Consider the following 17,798-nt stretch of genomic DNA (forward strand, 5'->3'; position numbering starts at 1 on the left):
AGTCGTGATGTGCAGTCTTCTTTTAACTTGATTTAGGCCGACTTTTAATGCTAGAGAAAAGGAATTTATGAATGGATAGGGAGACATAGTGTACAGACACCTGCGTGGCCTATAAATGGGCTGAGCTACAGAGCTCAACGCTGGTATGTGGCCAGCAAATCATCACCAATGGTGACTCGAAATAGTGTTTCTAGGATACTACCAGCATCGATTAATTTCACTCAGCAACAACCACACCATCTGGTGACCGGTCCAAACTACGCCGCCCTGCGCGCGGGGTATCACTCCTTTTAGCGAAGCCGAAGGCAGGCGAACAGCCCCCAAGAAAGGGCTACTTTGTATCAGTTCTTCCAAAGAATCTTGTGTAGATTGCTTGTTTCAGTGTTGATGTTCGAGGCGCCCTTTTTACACAGGGTGCTATAACAACTAGCTCAGGCCCATCGTATTTCCCCGTGTCTTCTGCTCGTTGCTTTTTAGCTGACAGTCTAGACCCTTCGGTGGCGTTCTCACTCATTGCCTGTCTTGGATGGGCTTGAATTCAGGTCTAGCGCACACTGGCCTTGGTAAAATTCGCTGTGATAAGCGCTAAGATTCATATGACGCCTCGTGACAAATATCGCTATTCTATTGGCTTGATGTGTTGAAGCAATCGTGGTCGGGAGATTTTTCCAAAAACAACAACGTCACCAGTCAGCCATTTAACAAGCTATTCCCCTCTGTACCACAGAACACTACATCTACTTCTAGCTGGTTACACAGAGGCATGGCGACCGCCGAGCGGACAGGCCCAATGGGAGCACCTGGCACGCCCATCAGTGCTGGATGGGTCTTTGGCGGTGAGAAAGGAACTTCGCCTGTTGTTCTCACGGCAGCAATCATCATCCCTCTCCTTTTTGTGGGTTTGAAGAAACTTCTTTATCCAACCTTTGATCTACGCGAGCCTCCGGTGCTGAGACCTCGGGTTCCCTTCATCGGCCATATCGTTGGTATGATAAGGGAGCGGAGCAGCTGGTATATCAGGATATAGTAAGCCCGCAACGAGCGCTCCTCGTACCAATCCTCTAACATTCTAGTAGTAATGAGAACCCATTGCCGATTTGTACTTTGCCCATGCTCCACGGCAAAATGTACATCATCAACGCTCCCGATCTCATAACTGCAGCTATGAAGAACGGCGATATTAGCTTCGACCCCTTCTTGCTCGAGGTCCCTGTCGGCTTGTTCGGTTTGAGCAAAAAGCTGTCGGACATAATCGAACAACGACATGTTATCGATGGTCTCTTGAACGTCATTCACTATACCTTGATGGGAGACCATCTGTCCAGGATGAACATCACAGCGCTTACCAAGATGACGCAAGCCCTCAATGACGTAGGTCCAAGTCCAGTTGAAGTTTCGGACGCCTATGAGTGGTCTTGGGATGTGTTGGGCAATGCCACTATGGTGGCAATCTTTGGAGACAAGAACCCTCTTACCCCTGAGCATCTGCATCTGATAAGGTGAGATGCCCTTTGATACAATCTCGTTTTTACTAATGAACAACAGGGACTTCGATGAGGGTGTTGCGAGATTCGCCATCGGTATCGCGCCCGGATTGATTGCTCCAGGGCCTCTACGGGCTCGCGAAAAGATAAACACCCTCCTTGAGTCATTCTATGCAGCAGGCTATGAGACCCGTCCTGATGTATCATCGATCATCCAAAAGCGAACAGAAATTCTCCGAAGAGAAGGGTTCGATGACCGTGACCTTGGCATCCAAGAGATTACGATTCCTTGGGTCGCAACGACTAACACTAGCGCTGTTCTGTACTGGCTCTTTGCACATGTCTTTTCCGTCCCAGAGTATACGCAAAGAATCCGCAATGAAATGGAGGCTATTTCCATCATCACTAGCGCCAAAGATAAGGGTCGTGTGGGTACAATCTCGGTCAAAGAGATGAACAAAGAGTGCACCTTTCTCTATGCCTGCTACCGAGAGACTCTGCGTCTGTACATCCACAACACTGGCCAGCGACGGGTGATCAAGGACACGACTATTAAAGATCAAGAAGGCCGAGAATATCTTCTCAAGAAGGGCACCAACGTCCAGTGGCCTGGTAGTCTCACGCACATGACTGACTCTGTCTGGGGTGACGACGCCTGGACTTTTCGACCAGAGAGATTTCTTAAGGTGTCACCACAGGAAGAGAAGCAGCGTCGCGGTGCGTATATCCCGTTCGGAGGAGGCAAGCATCTATGCCCAGGACGAAACTTTGCTCTATCGGAGAACATGGGGTTTGTTGGTATCCTTGCGCTTGGATATCATGTTGAAGGGGTGCGAGTTCCCGAGTCTGAAGATCCTGGCTTAGGGTTAGGATCAAGGAAGCCCATTGGGGGGACAGCGCTTCGGAGTGCCAAGGTTTCGAGGAGGATCGGATGGGAAGACGTGACCTGGGAGTTTGTTGAGTGATTTGGGATGACTGTGTATGCTAGTTGGACATGAGTAGACACGAACTATTACTTGTAAATGAAAGTTATAGTGGTAGAATGCAGAGCGGGTATTGAAGCTATCAGTTCAGCACGGCCTTTGCTTATGTTTTCCCCTCCAGAATGTATGCAATAAAAGCCAGGTCCAAAGCCAAAGACAACAAAAGAAACCCTAATGATGAGATGAGAAGACTCTCGCACTGCCATTCAACAGCCGAATAGAAATATTGTCATAGAAATGAATTCATATCCACCAAGACACAATCCCTACCAAATGGCCAACACAAATATCACGAGATGTAGACCGGCATTCCACTCCCAAGCAACTCACTATTGCTCACCTGCACATCTGACTTGTCGAAGTCGTGAAGCATCAACCAACAAATCATGCGAAAGATCAGCGCACACCACACATCATCGTGAGACACTTCCTCTACTGGCTGACAAGCGACGGCTTCTGCCAGGGGAACTTGCTCTCCGGTTCCATTGCCTGGGTCAATGGTAGACAACCGGGTGAGGGAGGTCTTGAGCCATCCGCCCACCTTTTGGCTCGATCAAATCCCACGTGAGGGAGAATGTCTCTGGCATGAGTAGCCGAGGCAGCGCTTCGACGATCTGTCGCTCTACTGGCGCGAGCTGATACATTGGGACGGATATTTGAAAAGTAAAATGGCATGAATTTGTCCTGTCGCTCTTCCGGGCCGGCCTCATGGATGTCCCCAACAGACTCTTGCCTTCTATATGTAGCAGGCAATACATTTGTGTTCCGGTCGGGATCCGTGTCTGGGGAGCGGTCGTTATCTCTATTGAGAAGTCGCGAGACCTCTTGGATATGCGATCTTAAGATGTCTTGGACGACGTCTCGTCTCTCCAGCCGTGCTTGAGTAATCTGGGGGATGGCAGTATCATCTTCCGCCGTCAAGATTTGGTCGCAGTCATTGATGGCTTCATGGAGTGCCTTGAGCAAGGGTATCTTCCCCACAAGATAGGACTCCCGGTTGTGGTCGAGGATCCGCTGACCATGGGTCTTGAGCTCAACGCGGGCAGGATTCCGAATTTGCCACTGAAGATCCGCGGTAAGATGGGATAAATAGGCCTCGAGAAGAAGTTGTAGATCCACACTGTTCTTCTCCCAACGGAAAGATATTGGGTTCGGGACATATGTGAACATAGTGTTTAGGATATGGAACGTGCAACTCAGCATCCCCAAAATTTCAAACACGACTGTTACCGAATTAATCATGGGCTGGTCCTGACCTGTCAAGGCTATCGAGTACAACCTACCAGGGAAAAAATGGATGACGTTCTTTGTGTCGTCAAGGAAAAAGTTGCAAGTGACAATGTTGCAACCTATTCGCCCCAGCGTCTCAGCAATCTCCCGTCGGCTCCCAACCTGGAGTACACCGAGACCCAGTGGTTCGTCACTCGGATATCCAGCTCTTTCTGTATTTTTCAGGTTCCAATAGATAGTTAGAACGACACCAAAACAAAGGTTCCTCACGTCACCAGTAGAGATAAGGCGGGTCTCCCTGAACTTTCGGTTCCCGGTGACCTGAAAGTTAAAGACAAGCCCAAGGTCCGGGACTGCTGTGCCGGTCAGCATGCAGCCGTTGCCTTCAGCTCGGTACTTGTCCTCGGCTCGATCAAATACTTTCCAATACAGGCCGAGCATGGCCGCCATCTCGATCAAGTGGGAGATGGTGGTCATTGCGTAGGGCTTTTTGACATTGCTGGGCATAGTGTCCCAGCTCCGCCGCTGTTTCTGCAAGGCCACTGCCATTGTGTGTTCAAGCCAGCTAGCTGGAACCCCATCAGGATTAGGCTCGCCGGTACACTCTACCCCCTTCCTATACTCTTCTTCCTCCCAAGCCATACTGTCATGTTCCATTCGCTGTAACTCGTTCAGCAAGTTGACCCACGTTGCACCCTCATCGTTGGCTGTTCCAACCCCCTGAGTGTAGAGTTGATCCTCCAGCGATCTTTTGGTACGGAGATTGCTGCCTGTTGCAGCCCGGCTTTCATCCGTGCCGTTAAGGTAGATTACCTCGCGTTCCAGGACGGGAGCATGTGTGTTTTTCGGCGGGCATACGAACAGGATGGGCATTTCAAAGTCGGGCCCTGACCGCTGCTGAGGATTTGAGGATTCGTCTTCCTTCTTTGATTCCTGCTGGGAACGTAGCGCTTGTGAGGCAAGGCGCAACACCTTTCTTTGCATCGAGCCCATGTCAAGCCAGAGATCTTGTGCGGACTCTGGTGATTCGGAGCTCAAGTCTCGCTCAATCTGCATGTCGATGGCCTGGACCTCTTGGTCACTGAGCCCCTCACCAAACTCGGTCGAGGTAGCTGACAATCTGACCAAAACCACGTTGTCCTCGGAAATGTTTTCATGTGCTGTTGGATCAAGACTTCCGGGCGACTCATCGCTAGTATCGTGGACTGTCTGTATGCCTCTCGTGGTTGCCAGTCTCTCAGGCGAAGACTCTTCAAATGATATTCTGGAACCTGTCTGCCGATCTGCACGGTGAGACTGATCTACAGCGGCCATGGAGTTCTCAAGAGAAATTTGCATGATACTGGCGCTTGGTGAGATAGATGATAACTGACAGATCATGAAAAGTTTACAAGACATTTTGTGGGCTGCGGTCCTTTGTCGTCAGGAAGATCATTACATCGAGTGTTGTATCTAAAATCCGATGCTGCCCCTTCAACACTTCTCGATAGAAGAGTAGCTTGTCCCTGCTCGAGAATACCCATCGTAACCTGAGTTCCAGCTGTCGAAGCTTTCCAGGGCTGCTTCTGAAATGCACAAGAAGAGGTTTGAGCGTTTTCTGAAGACGGTTGAGTGGCGCCAAGACTCTGTCACAGATGTGCATGACATCCTTGACGAGGCTCTAAAGGTCGATGGATACATCGGTTGAGTTTGCTAGTTCACCTTTGACACGGTTGAGCAGTTTGGAGAAGGCGGTGATCTCCTCGGCATAAACCCGCACTTCTTGTCCGGCAGAACCAATCGCATCAGCGACCTGGAACAAGCCCTGAGCGATGGTGAATCCCAGGGAAATGATGCCGGCAGCGCCGCTGGCGATACTGAACGGGTCTGACATGCTCAAAGCAGGAGCATGGGAGCCGACAGCTCCTGAGTTCAGTGAAGGAATTTGAAAGAGGCGAGTCTCAGACGCAAAGAAAGTGATGCGACAGGCTGCCCTGCAGAGAGCCTCGTGAGAGCTTGGCGTGCACTCAGCGGTTAAACAGGAGATGCTATTGGCTGAGGTTGATTTGATTACATGCATGTACACAGCCTCTGCCAACGCGCGGGGGCCTCAAGGTGAGGGTACTAGGCAGACTTTAATTATGACCTGACAACGACTGGCTGGATTGTAGAAGTTGAAACCAAAAGGAAAGGCCTTATGGCCTCGTCCAGGAAGCCACGCCAGCTTGTCCGGGCACTATGCGGGTCCAAATGTCAAAGTATATATCTCAATTTGACTGAAGTCTGTTCACAACAGTCGACAATATTTACATCAGAATCTTCATCGACATCAAGATGTTCCCTCAAGCCTTCAGGCTTCAGAGGTGACACCCCCATCGATCATAATATGCTTGATACTCATGTCAAATGATTCATAAACACTGGTGCCTGAAGTATGTGCAGGAATGGTGGTTAACTAGCTGGTGCCTGAGCAGCCAACAAAGTTGTTACCGGAAGCTCCAGTGTGAGTGATGGCACCGGCATACTGGCAGTTGGTGTTGATGACAACACGGTCAGCGCCGGGAGAGCCTACAAAGGGGATTAGTCAGAGACTGCAAGTCGAGGCACGAGAAAAGGGTATCTAAGGACATACCACCAGTGTAGACACCGCTGGACCTGATGGGGAACTCCTGGTAGGGGCCGCTGACGAGGAAGTCGAAGCCCTCACGGTTGTTGTAGGTGTGAGGGTAGGTCGAGCTACCAGCAGTATCATCCGCTCGGTAGTAGGAGCAAGCAGCGTTGGCAGCGGCGCGGACCTGGGCAGCAGAGTAGGCGGTGTTACCGCAGGTGGTGGCAGACTGACGGCTCTCGATGGGGCCGGCCACGGCAACGCTCAGGAGAGCGGCCAGAGGAGCGAGGGACTGGCAGGATCAGCAACTGGTTTATGACAGTGACGGGATTGAGTAGGCCAATGTACCTTGAAGAAGAGCATCTTGCCAACGGTTTGTTCCAACGAGGAATGAATGGGTGATTCGCAAAGTAGTGTTTGTCTAAACCATTGTTCGAACGGCAAGCATTCTACGTACATATATAGTCGTTTGACCACAACAACTCTCGAGCTATTGCTGTTTGCGATACCGAGGTAAAACAGGGTATTCTAATCATCCAAAACCCCAGGTGATTGCCCTCATGACGATGATTGGCTCCAAAGGCATCGTGCTTGATGCCAACTAGACGCCCATCGACCACCTGCTCAAAACGGCTATACCCCCGGCAGAAAGTTCCCCGTGGGTGAGGCCATCGCTAAGTGCCGTAGTACAAAGCGGGTCGTGATCGGCGTAAGCTGTTTCAGCGATTCCCCATGTGGTTATCTCGGTTCTGGTGATTGGCGATAATTAATCCCTCAGATTTTATCAGATACCGCTGAACGCCGGACGTGATAGATGGACTTATGCGCTCTTCCGCTTCTATAGTCTCTCTCGCTCTTGGCCGCCGCTTGTTGTTACATTCATCAACAGTGATTCATCGTCGGCGATCTCCTACACTCACCGCTGCCTCTTTTACTTCTGCCGGTCACATCCGATTCTCAACCACACACTCTGCTCTTTCTGCAATGGCTGATAAAGTCGTCTCGCTCCTCGGCGACAAGGCCGTATCGGCTCAAGAGGCCGCTCAGAAGCTTGCCGACCCTAGCAGAACCGCCTTTGTCAAAGATGGTGATCTGTCCCGATTCGAGGAGGAGCTTAACGCCCTTTGGAACAACATCCTATCTGTCGCCGAGAAGACCCCTCACGATGAGCAGGATAAGCTGGTGGACGTGATGCGCGCCATCAAAGGCATGCCGGAGCCTGTCCACGAAGGAAAGAAGATTGAGGTTTGGGGTCAGGAGACGCGCTGGGATCAGCTCCCCATGTTTGGGGCTCTAGCCCGGGAGCGGCTGGACATTGGTATGACTGCTGATCTTTTCACGTCCTCAATAAAGAGAAATCTCAGCTAACATAAATGATGAAGCTCAATCAAGGTCGGGCCAGGCTTTTGTCAACATCAATGCCTTCTTTGCTCGGCTTACGGCTGCCAATATTGAAGACAATCTTTTGTTCGCCATCTGGGTCTTCCGTGACGCACTCGAGGATCCTGCAGAGGATGAGATCGCAGAAAAGACTTCACCTGAGCTACTGAAGGCAGCTGCAGTCTGGTTCATCTACGCAGCTGAGAGCTTGGCAAAGGCTAGAGATGAAGCGGAGCAGTTTGACGGCAAGGTGGCGAGACCAGGAGACAGCTTGTCGGCATTCAAAGATGTGCCTGGATGGAGAGGCTTTTGCCCAGATCGATGGAATGTGTGGAAGGCTCGGTTCGCATCTCTTGAGAAGACGGAATCGCTGGCAGATGCCCAGCCTCTGATTGACCAAGCGGTGGATAGGCTGAACAAGGTTTAGAGCGAGATGCCGGTTCATAGAACAAACTCAAGCTTGCATCTCTCCTCGCACTCGTCATACCTACTAGTGAAAGGCGGTTGCATGAAAGTGTTGAGGACTGGATCATCAATGACTATTTTGCTCCTTCAGCGCGAAACGCGCCACAGTAGCTAAATGTAATCTGAAAGCCATTCGCCTACACTGCAGCTACAGGTGAGTTGAGGTGAGCCGGACAGCAGAGAGACCACAAGATCGCTGGCAACCCGGCTAAGTCACTTGTCCCTCGGTTTTCATGTGACAATACCATTTTCTCTATCACTGTATTTGGTATAAGAACAATCAGACACACACGAGGTTGAGGGCGAAATCTTCAAGAGCTCTCAAGGGCGAGATTCAGGAATGTGAAGCATCTCGCCCACAGAAAAACAGGTTTCAAAGAGACCAAATACAAACCTGACATCTCTTATCTCCTCTAACTTCATCAGGGCACTTTCAATGTCGAGCACTGTGTCCTCCCTTATCACTCATGTCTCCCTGGGTGAGTCGCTCAAGTCTGCAATATGCACGTCAAAGCGTAAAAAGGTGCGTTACGGGACAGGCCCCCATCGCAACATGATACTTGTCGAGGGCATCTTTCCATTCCCCTGTCTTCGCGTCAAGCATCCGAAAATTGCTCGTCCCACTCGTGTTTCTCCCGAGAAGGACATTGCGGCCGTTTTCCCGGCCACCGTAAGCGAAATCCCCGAAGGCGATAATGTCCAGTGATGGGATCCCATCCGGTCCAAAGGCCCATTCGGCAAAGTGGCGGAAGTCGTTGCGTAGTTCGGGTTCGCGCTGCGTAAAATCCATGTCCCAATCGGGTCCAAGATCAGGTCCTTCCGTGTAGGTAGTCAGGTCCGAGTCAGATGAGGCATCGCTGTTTGCGCGGGAAATCAATGGAGCCAAGACTTCGACGAACGCCCAAGAGCCGAAGTTGCTGATATCTGACATGGTTTGGCGGATGTGAATTGCCTTCAATGAGGTCTTGGATGTGAAGGGGAGCAGGATGTGTTTCTGTAAGAAACAAAGTGAGCATCCAGCTACCCACTCATGTAGATCTTGAATGCTTACCATACGCCCTGGGATACAAGCCAGGCCAATAAACTCAAGGTCAAGCTCTGCAAGAGGGTTCTTTGAAGGATCCTCCTTTATTCGGCGCATGTCCCGTCCATAGATGCTCAGATCCGCCAAATCACGTAACCCTAGTGGATCTTGCTCCAGCTCGATGTTCCTCTAGTGGCAGACAAATCTCCTAAGAGTAGTAAGTCAGATGACCGGGAACCCGCCACCCCGGGAACCCGCCAGCCCCACTTTAAGCCATAACACCAAGGACCACGATCATAATGATCACTTATATCATAACGAAGAGAGCCATTAATTAGCTAATTTAAGTAAATTAATAATATAAATAAATCAGATAATAAGAAAATTAGCTCCTTAGTAAGCCTCCTTTTCCTCTTCTTGCCGCATTTGGCTCCTTATTGCAAAAAGGTCTCTTATCTCCCTGATAACCTAATTAGGCAGTTTATTTACCTTCCGTCTCTTTGCAATATATAATTAGCTTATATAAGCTTCTAATTAATTAGCTCGATCTAATTCTATTACCCTTTTAAGGGTCTTTTTCTCTAGGCTCTTACTAGCTAGCTAATAAAAGTGCCTATAAGTTAGGGTTAATTGCTTAACCTCAAAGAGATCTCTTATAAGGTTAGCTATATCTTCGGTCTGCTTAGGCATATAAAAAAGGGGTACTTTAGGCTCCCAATTAGCTACTTCTAGGGTTAAATTACTTCCTTAGGTAGCTTAAGCTTCTTTTTTATCCGGTATTATAAACTAGCTTAAGAGTAGCTTTTAAATATTAATTAGCTATAGCCCTAACCCTCGCTAGTTACTCTTAATATGCTCTTCCGTAAATATAGCGGCCTAAGCCTTATAATAATACTAAAGGAAGGTTACCTTTACTATTAGTCCTTCTTTAACTAAAGGGGTAACTAAAGAGAGCTTATTTTAGTAATTCCTCTTAAGGATATTAAAGTATAATAAGTTAAGGGGCTAAAGGATATATAATATATATAGCGGCAGGTAATAGGGGTATATATTTGCCTTAAAGTAACTAAAGATAAAAGCCTTAGTTAAGTAGCTATTATACTTATTAAGAAAAAAAAGCCTCTTCTTATTAGCTTTAGCTAGCTTAATATATAAGATAAAAACCTTCTTAAGCCACTTATAGCTAATTATATTAGTAGTCTAACTTTTTAGAGATATTATAAAGAGCTAATTACTTATAAAGGAAGGATCCTTATTATAACCTAATAAAACACTTATTACATAACTAAGGAAAGATCTACTATTACCTGCTAATTAAGACGCAATTACCCCTAAGAGCTAAATAATTATAGTAATCACTTTATAATTACCTATAATTACTTATATAATTACCTTAATTAACCCCTTGGGATAAGTAATTATAGTAAGACCCCTAAGTATATAAAATATACTTATTATACTTTCTTATATAGTAATTACCTTAGCTATTAATATAACTTAATTATACTTAATACCTTTAAGTATATTACTAGATATAACTTATACCCTATTTAAGATAATATGCTTAATCCCTTACTAATATAAACTTAGTATAATTAATTTATCTCTTAGGAATACCTATAATTATTATATATTAATAGCTCTTATTTAGTAGATTACTTATATTACCTTAAATAATATTAAATATAATAGTTACCTAGGTAACTCTTATAAATAACCATTAGTAGGTTTTACCTATTAATTACTTACTTATTATACTTATATAGGCTACCTTAACTAATAAAGATATAAAGGATAAAGATAATAATAAGGAAGATATTAAATAACTCTATATATAAATTATTACTATAAGTATTAAAATAAATATTATATATAAATTTATTAAAAAAATAAATAAAATATAAAGGGTATAAAATACTTAGTATATAAATAATATCTAAGAAGTTAATAATATAGTAATTACTACTATAAGAGGTAAGGATATAAGAGAAATCTTAAAATTAGACCCCTTAGAGAAATTTAATAAAATTACTTATAAGCTACCTATATTCTTTATATAGCTATGCGCTTTTATAACCTATTATCTAATATAGTTTAACCTAGCGTCTAGTAAGGTTTAATATGCTATAGGGCAACTTACTAAGTATACTATAGCCTAGTTTAAACCTATTATAAAGGAATATCTTATTACCCCTTTTATTAAACTCTTACCTAGGATTATTAACCTCTACTTAAGCTTTAAAACCTTTAAGGCTATATTCTAATAAGTATTTAAAATAATTAATAAAAAAGTATAAGCTAAAAGAGAGATTAAGGCATTCTAATAAACCTACTTAGCCTTTAAATATAAAACTAAATACCTCTAATTTGCCTTAAAGCTTAATTAGGATTAAGAACCTTTAATATTATTTTTCTTTAATAGTCTTAAAAAAGAAGTCTAAGTAAAACTATATAAGGAAAATTAACCTAATAACCTAATTAATTATATTAGCTAGGTAATTAAGATTAATAATTAATAATTCTTATAGAAGAAACTATAAAACCCTAAGTTTAGTGGTAATAAGATTAATAACCTATGATTTAATGCTAACTAAGGTAAAAAAAAGAATAATAATACCTCTTATAGCACTAAAGCTAGCCTTATAGTACTTAGAGCTATATAAAAGGGCAAATAAGACTATTATGGCCTTAAATGCTATTATTATTATAAGATAAATTATATCGAGAAGGTTTATTATATAAAATAATAAGATATTAAGGAAAGATATTATTAATTTAACTAATAATAATCCCTCTTAAAAGGTAAGAAATATATTAACGCGGCTTATTAAGCCTAATAGAAAGATAAAGAACTATAAACTATGATCTAATTAATTAAATTTATTGCGATATTATAAAGTAAATATAATATATTAATAAGATATAGCTAAAATAAATATAAATAAGAACTAAATAAAAGAGTATCTTATAGCTAGGTAAGATACCTTAGAAAGTAACTAAAGGAAACCTAGAATATATAATAGTAACTACTCTTAGAATTAATAAAATAAGGAAACCTTATATTAGATATAATAAATAATAAGAGGGTTATTATTATAGTTACTAAGAAGCTTAAATAAAAAAAAGAAGTAATATTAATAAAATAGGAATAATAAATACCCCTAATATTAATTAAATAAATAGACTATAAGGAAGCCGCTATAAAAGGCTTTTATTATAAGAAATAAGTTATAAGATATAATAAATATTCCCTATTATTATTTATTATATATTATAGAGATTATTAATAAGATAACCCTATATAATATAATTATAACTTATATATCACGACCTAACAAAACACTCATTACATAACTAAGGGGAGATCTACTATTACCTACTAATCAAGGCGCGATCACCCCTAGGAGCCAAACGATCACAGTAATCACTTCGTGATCACCTATGATCACTTACACGATCACTTTAATCAACCTCTTAGAACAAGTAATCAGGGAAAAATCCCCAAGTATATAAAACATACTTATTGCACTTTCTTATATAATAGCTACCTCAGCTATTAATATAACTTAATTATACTTAATACCCTTAAGCATATTACTAGATATAACTTATACCCTATTTAAGATAATACGCTTAATCCCCTACTAATATAAACCCAGCACAACCGGTTTATCCCTTAGGAATATACATAACTATCACATATTAATAGCTCTTATTTAGTGAATTACTCGCGTTACCTTAAACAATATTAAACGCAATAGCTACCTAGGTAACTCCCGCAAACAACCACCAGTAGGTCCCACCCATTAATCACCTACCTGCTACACCCGCTTAAGCTGCTCTAACTGACGAAGAGATAAAAGATAGAGATAACTCGGACGATAAGGAAAATAAACAACTTTAAGCTCAGATCACCGCTATAAGCGCCGAGATAGATATTATATATAAACTCATTAAAAGAATAGGTAAAACCCAGTGCACCTAGAACGCGGAATACTTAGATAACATCTAGAACGTTAGCAATATAGTAGCCACCGCTATAAATAGAAGAGATATAAGAGAAATCCTAAAGCTAAACCCCCTGGAACCTTTTAACGGAACGGCCTATAAGCTACCTATATTCCTTACTTAACTAAGGGCATTTATAATATACTACCTAATATAATTCACCCTAGCCGCTAGTAAGGTCTAGTACGCTGCGGGAAGACTTAAGGGCCACGCCGCCGCATAGTTTAAACCTATCATAAGAGAATACCTCATGGTTCCGGCTAGCTAATACTCACTATATACCTGATACCTCTATTCAAACTACGAAGCCTTCGAGGCAGCGATCTAATAAGCTTTTAAAACTATTAACGAGAAGGCATAAGCCAAAAGAGAGATTAAGGCACTATAATAGACTTAATCTACTTTAAAATATAAGACAAAGTATCTATAGCTCGCCTCGAAGCTTAACTAAAATCAGGAGCCCCTAATATCTTTCTTCTTTAATAGACTAAAAAAGGAAGTATAAGTAGAACTCTACAAGGAGGAACAACCCAATAACCTAGTCGACTATATTAGCCGAGCTATTAAGATTAACGACTAATAGTTCTCCTAGAAGAAACTCTAAAACCCTAAGTTTAGTAGTAACAAGGCCAACAACCCACGATTTAATACTAACTAAGATAAGAAAAAAAATAGCAATACCTCTTATAGCACTAAGGCCGGCCCCATAGTACTTAGAGCCACATAAAAGGGCAAACAGAACTATTATGGCCTTAAATACCGCTACTACTATAAGATAAATCATATTAAGAAGGTCTACTACAAGAAATAACGAGATATTAAGGAAAGATACTACCAACCTAACTAATGATAATCCCTCCCGGAAGGTAAGAAGCATACCAACGTGGCTCAATAAACCTAATAGGAAGATAAAGAACCCTAAACCGCGACTCAATCAACCAAGCTCGTCGCAATGTCACGAAGCAGATATAATATGCCTAGAAAGAGTTAAGATAAATATAAACAAAAAATAGACACAGGAGTATCCCATAGCTAAGTAGAACGCCCTAGGAAGCAGCCAAAGGAAACCCAGGATATATAGTAGTAACCACTCCTAGAACTAATAAAATAAAGGAACCCTATACCACACGCAATAAAAGGCAAAAAAATTACTATCGCGGTCACCTAGAAGCTCAAATAGAAGGAAGAGGCAACACTAGCAAGACAGGAATAACAAACGCCCCTAATACCAGCCAAGTAAGTAAACTATAAGGAAACCGCCGCAAAAGGCTTCTACTATAAGAAATAAGTCATAGGATATAATAAACATTCCTTACTACCATCTATTATACACCGCAGGGATTATTAATAAGATAACCCCACATAATATAACCGCAACCTATGCCTATAATATTAAATTAAAGCGTCACAAAAATATAATGAAGCCTATAAATAATAGGAACGAGCCCGCGATAATAGAAAACCCCGATAGATAGATTAGCTCACCTAAGCAAATAGCGATGATATCTACTAAACTAGATTTAAATATAAGATAAAGAAACTATAGAGGGAGCTACGTGAATCACGCAGTTAATAATAAAAAGCGAGAAAGAGTAATAAGGAGCTTTAGAAAAAAGAAAACTACCCCCACCTATACAACGAAAATAATAACCAGTATTAGAATAACCTATAAGAAAGATATATTTAAACCGCACAAGAATACATAGACATAGCGGACACGCAAGAAATTTATATCTAAGCCTACCACAGGGAACTAGCTAAAAACCCATAACACCGAGAAGCACTATTTAACCCATAAGATAATATAAGGATATACCCCACATATAAAGAATACCCTAGCATTTCTTAGATATCCTACTAATATCACTAATGCAAAGAACACAGGGAAGAAAAGTAAGAATAAGACTATTTCCCCGTTGCCCTACTAGCTCAACCAAATAATTAACCCTATATATAGTATAAAACGGAAGGTTACTAGATATTCCACTAGTACGATGCTATTAGTATCGCATACACATAATACCACGAAGACCTATACTAAGCAATCTAAAAACGCAAACAAACTATTCACAAGGTAAAAGACTAGTAAAAACAAATTAGCTAGAAGAAAGCACTAAAAGAATAAAAACTAATAGCCTAGTTAGAAGATAAAGAAGACCTAGGAAAAGAATAAAAACAATGATACCAAGACTAGCTACATAGCCAGGATAATACACATGACTATAAAGCATATAATAATAATAAATACGAGCACGACCATATCGGCTACGCACTATTAAAAAACTAAGAAACCCACCTATAAAAGGGCCATAGGCGAAAGAACAAGCCATAATGCCATAAAAGGCCCTACGCACTACTAAAGGAGGATTAATACAAAAACACTTTAAAATACCGATATAAATCAAAGGAGAATAACTATGCGCTTTAGTAGATAGTAGAGCTAAGCAGAATCTATTTGACCCAAGGACAGCGAATAAGCTCAAGCTATCATAGAGGTATAAGGCAGAACCCTACATAATAATCAACCTCGAAGGGAAGTAATTCAACTATAATAACAGAGTTATTAATAGCGAGATTAATTACCTTAAAGTTTTTATTAAAGGAAAAAACTAAGGAATCTTATTCGATATTATGCCTATGGAAGGCCACGACCTAGTACTTAGGTACCCATAGTTACGCCGATTTAACCCATATTTCAACTAGAGGACTAGCTAAGTGCTCTCTTTTAATAATAAGGCACTCCCCACGATGAATAATAACTCAAAAAACGACACGAGATCTTAAACTTCTACTAAAGACGCCAGAGAAGTCAGGCAGAGGCAAATATAAGATACCTCTCTACCTAAAGGGAAATAATACAAATATCATAATAAATAAAAACGACAAAATCAGCGAATAATTACACGCGTTATATAATAATTCTAATAACTAGAAAAAGACCTTAAGCAAATTAAGAAAATACTAAAGGAAAAACGACTTAAGAATATACTATTAAAGTACCGCATCTATAAGAAACTCTTCGCGGAAGAACTTAAAATAGGTCTACTACTATACATATACTATGATTTAGAAATTAAATTTATTAATAGGAAGCAACCTAGCTTTAGCAAACTCTACCTACTTAACGCGGCATAACTATTAGTATTAAAGGAATATATTAAAGAAATACTACGGAAAGGATATATTAGGGAAAGCAAGTTATCTATTAGATACCCCGTTATATTTATCCTAAAAAAGAATAAAAAGCTTTACCTTTATATTAATTTTAAAATACTTAATGCTATCACAGTTAAGGATCATATACCATTACCTCTTATTAGCGAATTAAAGGATTAACTTTTTAGAATAAAATACTTCATAGCACTTAACCTCAAAGGAGCCTATAACCTTATTTAGATCAAAGAAAGATATAAGTAAAAAACCACTTTTTATACTAAATACGGACTATTTAAGTACCTTATTATACCTTTTAGACTCATAAATACACCTACTATATTCTAACAAATAATTAATAATATACTATAAGAATATCTAGATATATTTATTATATATTACCTAGATAATATCCTTATCTTCTCCGAAATAAAAGAAAAACATATAAAACATATCTACAAGGTACTACAAACACTATAAGACGCCAACTTATTAATAAAACCCAAGAAAAATAAGTTCTACACCTCGGAGGTAAAATTTCTCGGACATATTATCTCCCACAACGAGATATATATAAACCCCAAGAAGGTCACAGTAATCAAAGACTAAAAAAAACTAACCAACGTCAAGGAAGTATAAGCCTTCCTTAGTTTCACTAACTACTACCATAGATTCCTTAAATAATTTAAGAAAATCGCAATACCGCTAATCAAACTCACGAAGAAAGATAAGATATTTATATTTAAGAATAAAGCACGAGAAGCCTTCTATATAATTAAGGAGCTTATCCTAAGTGAATTAGTACTTAAGATATTTAACCCATCCCGACTAATAGAACTCAAGATAAACGCCTTAGACTTTGCGCTAAGAGCTTAAATTAGCTAATAAGATAACAAAGGACTCTTATACCTAATTATATTTTACTCCTATAAGCTATATAGAGTAGAACTTAACTACCCTATCTATAATAAAGAATTCCTCGTAATTATTAATGCCTTTAAGGAATTCTAATACTATCTTCTCAGAAGTAAATACTAGATTAAGGTATATACGGATCATAAGAATATTACCTACTTCGCTAAAACTTAAGAACTTAGCGGACGATAACTATAATACGCCGAATACCTCTTAGAATTCGACTACGTTATTATCCATATCAAAGGAATAAAAAATAGCCGAGCTAACGCCATCAGCTAACGCCCCGACCTAGACATAGGAAAGGTCAAAACAAAAAAATAACTACTATACTTTACCCTAAAAGGATACCTAAGGTAAAAGTTCATTAGGTAAACACAAAAACTAATACCCTTACCAAAGCACCTTACACTTATCAGGAAATATAAAAGACTAGTTATAGACTTCACTGACTACGCATAAGGATACTAATAACAAAGCAATGAAGTATAGACCTATAAAGGGAAGATCTCTATCCCCGACGGAGCACTCTAAATTATCTTTAATTACTATTACCACTAAGTCACGCG

General features: G+C 41.2%; 5 protein-coding genes across 5 annotated transcripts; 2 read left to right on the forward strand and 3 right to left on the reverse strand.

The window, feature by feature from the left end:
• Nucleotides 1-763: 763 nt before the first annotated feature.
• MRS44_015221 (uncharacterized protein) lies at nt 764-2,449 on the forward strand (the record flags this gene model as incomplete). Its single annotated transcript, XM_046273091.2, has 3 exons — nt 764-1,026; nt 1,077-1,499; nt 1,546-2,449. 3 exons carry the CDS (start codon nt 764-766, stop codon nt 2,447-2,449), a joined length of 1,590 nt encoding a protein of 529 aa, XP_046126153.2.
• Nucleotides 2,450-2,899: 450 nt separating this feature from the next.
• Nucleotides 2,900-5,035, reverse strand: MRS44_015222 (uncharacterized protein; the record flags this gene model as incomplete). Its single annotated transcript, XM_065619120.1, has 1 exon — nt 2,900-5,035. The coding sequence occupies one exon, from the start codon at nt 5,033-5,035 to the stop codon at nt 2,900-2,902; it is 2,136 nt and encodes a 711-aa protein (XP_065475192.1).
• A 322-nt stretch (nt 5,036-5,357) lies between these two features.
• MRS44_015223 (uncharacterized protein) lies at nt 5,358-6,647 on the reverse strand (the record flags this gene model as incomplete). Its single annotated transcript, XM_046277584.2, has 4 exons — nt 5,358-5,724; nt 6,133-6,244; nt 6,309-6,576; nt 6,633-6,647. The coding sequence occupies 4 exons, from the start codon at nt 6,645-6,647 to the stop codon at nt 5,358-5,360; spliced, it is 762 nt and encodes a 253-aa protein (XP_046126155.2).
• Nucleotides 6,648-7,268: 621 nt separating this feature from the next.
• Nucleotides 7,269-8,091, forward strand: MRS44_015224 (uncharacterized protein; the record flags this gene model as incomplete). Its single annotated transcript, XM_046280303.2, has 2 exons — nt 7,269-7,602; nt 7,667-8,091. The coding sequence occupies 2 exons, from the start codon at nt 7,269-7,271 to the stop codon at nt 8,089-8,091; spliced, it is 759 nt and encodes a 252-aa protein (XP_046126156.2).
• Nucleotides 8,092-8,637: 546 nt separating this feature from the next.
• MRS44_015225 (uncharacterized protein) lies at nt 8,638-9,270 on the reverse strand (the record flags this gene model as incomplete). Its single annotated transcript, XM_046277585.2, has 2 exons — nt 8,638-9,123; nt 9,181-9,270. The coding sequence occupies 2 exons, from the start codon at nt 9,268-9,270 to the stop codon at nt 8,638-8,640; spliced, it is 576 nt and encodes a 191-aa protein (XP_046126157.2).
• Nucleotides 9,271-17,798: the final 8,528 nt, after the last annotated feature.

The sequence above is a fragment of the Fusarium solani genome (genome assembly GCF_023522795.1).
Source record: "Fusarium solani strain SB1 chromosome Unknown bctg00000011, whole genome shotgun sequence".
NCBI classification, from domain to species: domain Eukaryota; kingdom Fungi; phylum Ascomycota; class Sordariomycetes; order Hypocreales; family Nectriaceae; genus Fusarium; species Fusarium solani.